This window comes from Zerene cesonia, chromosome 1 (assembly GCF_012273895.1).
Source record: "Zerene cesonia ecotype Mississippi chromosome 1, Zerene_cesonia_1.1, whole genome shotgun sequence".
Taxonomy (NCBI): domain Eukaryota; kingdom Metazoa; phylum Arthropoda; class Insecta; order Lepidoptera; family Pieridae; genus Zerene; species Zerene cesonia.
In genome coordinates this window covers 10357715-10362400 of record NC_052102.1, presented here as the reverse complement: position 1 = coordinate 10362400, position 4686 = coordinate 10357715, and the positions used below count along the sequence as shown (strand labels likewise).

Genomic DNA, 4686 nt, shown 5'->3' with positions numbered 1-4686 from the left:
CTGTGGGGGTGTGGTACTTCCCCGGTGCGAGCTGGCCCAATTCGTGCCGAAGCGTGCTCGACTCCCACAATAAAACTTCCTATAAATAATCGGCTACATAGATTATATTATTAAGGTTATATAAGACTTACAAAACCCATGTTGCAGTATACAATAAGCTTAGATTTTTCAACAATTATGATGCAACGGAAGCTTTTTAACAGATCATAAACTAGATACCTAGTAATTTGAAATGTATACGATCCTTAGTTCATCTGCGGGGCCGTTGTTGTTAATTGTTTTATGCAACGTTCAATTAACATCACAGAATATCGCTTAGTGCTTTAAAATGATTCTCGTTTGACAATCCTTTCGAAATATCGAGAAGGGGAGATGAGAGTAGGGGTGGTAAAACGCAGCAGCGCTCGCCAACACGATTACTGTCAACGACTCTGCGAACGCGCGTGCCCGTTGCGTGAAAAACGAAAACGTTGTCTATGATTTTTTTTTCAAATTTTCAAATTTGGAATTAAGTGAGCTGTGTTGATTTTTTGGAAAATCGGATTCAGTGCGCACAGGACAGTGGTGTTGGACAGTAGTGCAGTGTGTGTGATGATACTCTGCCACTCTGTATCTTGAGAGTGCAGCATGAGGGGCAGTGTATGCCAGTTTCTCCTGTTGGCGCGCCTGGTCGCGGCCATTACTGGACCGAGGGTTGGTTTATTTTCATTTAATTTAATCCATAATTTATAAGTGGGTGTGTACAGTGTACTTTATATTTTCTATGCTTCTATAATTATAATAAAAGGCACTGAAATGGGTACTACGTGGCCGTATTTTTTCATGAATTTATAGACAGTGTATTTCGCAAAATCATAATAGGGAACTTTTTTTTTATGAATTTCTCTTAACTGCGCGTAAGTACAACTACTAAGAAATGGTATGGATTAAAAAATAGTTAATTCCCGAATGGTTTATTCGTTATTTACACATGGATATTCACAGATAACATAATACTATAGTAGATAACAGTGCTTACATAAAGAAAACAAAATTACAGTGGAGAGCCCTGAAAGGAAATCTGTTATATTTTTCGTGGGAAATTTCTATTGAATGTAAAGATGCAGTTGATTTTTTGTTAATCTTCTACTATATAAAAATAAGTCGCGTTTTCCTTCCTGACGCTATAACTCCAGAACGCACGAACCGATTTCCACGGTTTTGCATTCGTTGGAAAGGTCTCGGGCGCCGTGAGGTTTATGGCAAAGAAAATTCAGGAAAAAATTCTGCAGAAAAGCGGGAAAGTCATTTTTCACATACAACCACCTGGTGGCGAAACGGAGTTCGCCGGGTTTGCTAGTAGTTTATATATATAAAGAAACATTTCAGCAGTTTTCTTAAAAAGCACGGAAATTTTAATCATAACAGTACATCCTTCGTAATATTATAAATGCGAAATTGTGTTTGTTTGTCCTACTACGACGTAACAACGGAGAGATTTTTTGATATGATTTATGTTTTTGGAGATAATCGTGCATCGCGATACGCGGTGAAACATCTCATTCCCAGGTATTTTCTTTGACTACGCGGGCGAAAGGCAAATATTAAATAAATAATAATTAATCATAAAATGTCTCAAATAAATTAAACTAATCGCATGACAACTAATTATCGTTATGTTTTTGTTAACTAATTCTCCAACAAACCGACAACTAGAAAGTAATTATGTTTGTAATCGAACCAGGAATAAGTGTCCAATATGTTATAATGTTATAATTGATGCGTGTGGAAATGTCAGCTAATTTTAATTATGTTTAGAATTAGTTGAATCGGGTCACGCAGGTAATCTGCATTCATTTTGACATCCGTTTTTTCCGTATTCGCGAGTACCTACGTTACGTTTTTCTCTGTGTGTATCTCTTGATAGCATGTTTCATTATGCTTATGATAATATTATGCATTTACAGTCATTATAGCGTAAGTAAAGCATCAAATTAAGTATCGAAATTGAGCGAGACAAATCACCGTTATATAAACACAAAATATGGGTTTTTCTTTAATAAAACCTCTTTCAGGCATTATATAATTAATCCATGCAACTACTTATTCAACGTTGTTATGTACATATGTTTTCTTATTGTTTTGTAACCTACATTTTTTATAAAGAAGAACATTCTTACCTTCTAGGGAAGCGCGTTACAGCCTAGACCACATCTCAGCTTACCCTCAGGCGAGATCGTGGTCGAGCGCTGCCCTATTAAAGATAAAAAATAAAAAATATAAGGAGGTGAATTATATACCCGAAAACGTTCTGTCATCATCATCAAAAAATTCGTCTCTCCCCATTAATTATGCTGAGTGTATTTCTTAATTTTGAATATGATACAATATCATAGTTATACGTAAATGACACACGTAATATCTTGTCCGCTAATCTACTATTCTTATAGTAATAACTAATAATCTAATTCTTAATGCTGATGTTATAGACGTAAATTATACGATGTTACGGTACCTAGTTTGAATGACCTTTTTGCCGAAGTTGGTTCATTTGGATGTGTGAAGCTATGAAACTTCACGTCTGCGTTTGTGTTGTATCAGAATATTAAATAAAAAATGTGTTCATTTATTTAGGATGTATAGTCGTTAAGCATAATTTTCTTTTTTTTTCACAAGTTACAAAAATGCAAAAAAAAAAAAAAACAATTAGCCATCGTTTAACTATGAATCGTGAAGCTGTAAACAAAGGGAATAGGGATTCATTTTTAACCAATTTTGAAAAAAGGAGTATTTTTAGGCTCTTTTTACTTGAGAAGTTTCGACTGATAGAATTTGATGATTCTTTTTTAATTTAATTCTGCTGGTCCACCCCTCTGGTCCCGTTATGGTTTAGTTCTGACAGTTGGAAGGTGGTTTTCTTGTTTTTAATTATTATGTATACAGAACTGGTATTCCTAACTTATTTTTATAGAAAGAGGGATTTTTATTTATTTGACTATTAAATAAACGTCAATATTTCTAGCAATTAATGACAATCCGTTAACCTGACCGTGACTCGGTTTCAACTGAACTGCGTGACGATGTTACAATAATGTTAGATATATACGAATATAGCACGTGAGAAACGAAACGATGCTTATATGATTGTATGATTTAACACGCTATATTATGGTGAGATCGTCAGACTTATAAATCGATAAGTCGGGGTTCGGACCGGGCGAGCGTGCAGGAATAAATTGATTTTTCAATTGCACATGTGGATGACATCACCACTGTTTTAAACGGTGAAGGAAATCATCGTGAGGAAACCGGCATGTCCAAGAATCAAAAGTTCGACGACATGTGACATCTGTCAACCCGCGTTTGGCCAGCTTGGTAGATTATGACCTAAACCCTTATAGGAACCCTTATAGGTCCAGCAGTGGGAACATATATGGGCTAATGATGATGATGAACCGTCCATATTAGCTTCACCTGTGTATTTGTATGTAAGCGACTCCTTTCGACTTCATTTTTAACATTTTTTACAATGCTTCCCATAATATGCGTCTTTTTCGTCACTCTTCCCAATCCGTTTGCTTTTTCCCATCACAATTATTTCTTAACCTTTGCCCCTTAAAATCAGGCAACGCATTTTCAGCGGCCCTACTGTATAAGTATATGTTTGTGGGCGGTGATTACCATCAGGCGAACTTAGCTCAGCGTGTCGGCAGAACATATATTAATTTATTGTGTTATAATATTCCAAAGTTTTTATATATATTTCAAGGCAGAACATTATTATTAGACTATGCTAGTAGTTAATCATTATTTTTGTTTATTCACTTATTTAAACTCAACTTTTTTTCAAAATTGATGATGATAGAAGAAAAATAAGACAGATATTAGGGGAATCTAGTATGTTTAGGATTATTTTCAGGAATTAGAATTATATTTAAACTCTTAATAAAACCAACGCAAAGATAAAAAAAACTATCAAGTCAATAGTTATAACCATGTTAAGATTACGCAAAGTTATTTTCATTTAAACGAGTGTCAAATGAAACAATTTTTTCTTTTTAATAACATTTCATATGGTAATACACGTCACGCTAGAATATTTAACACGCAATTATAAATAAGAATACATAACAAATAGATAAAATTATATTTTGAATACACGCGTACCAAGCATAAATATATATACATTGTGACTTTCACTTGCAAGTGACTCTTAGCACTGTGAGAATCAGCGAAACTTTATTGCATAATATTTTATCTAAATCGTACCTTCAAAACAGATTAACACGTGGCAACTTACAGATTTGTAATGATAGAAAGTCAAAGGGGACGGCGTACTTATGGAGAGTTTAAATAATGTATGAATAAATGTATACGATACATATTAAATACGTATTTATGCATATAAAGTTGGTTAGACGAATTTAATTACATATGTTTAATAATGCTAACAAGATACAAAAAAAAAAACCGCAACTGGAAAAGATTTCATATTTAATTCTGTAATGTCCCTTCGTTTAGGTTTTTGATAAGACTTTTCGAATTGATTTCCTTGATATAAGATGAAGGTATGTATTACTAATTACATAAAAGTTAAGCGGTTTTATCCTGTATAAAAATTATTTGTGTGTTATGAATGAATGAATGAATAAAACTTTATTGTACACACCAATAGGAAATATATCAAAAACACAGACTAAAAATACA

General features: G+C 33.7%; 1 protein-coding gene across 1 annotated transcript in view; it reads left to right on the top strand.

The window, feature by feature from the left end:
* Nucleotides 1-397: 397 nt before the first annotated feature.
* The window catches only part of LOC119831752, a 16987-nt gene continuing 12698 nt past the window's right edge, over nucleotides 398-4686 (top strand). The window contains exon 1 of the mRNA XM_038355281.1: nucleotides 398-693. Within this exon, the coding sequence (XP_038211209.1) occupies nucleotides 628-693 (66 nt within the window). The 5' untranslated portion in view covers nucleotides 398-627. The remainder of the gene's footprint in view (nucleotides 694-4686) is intronic.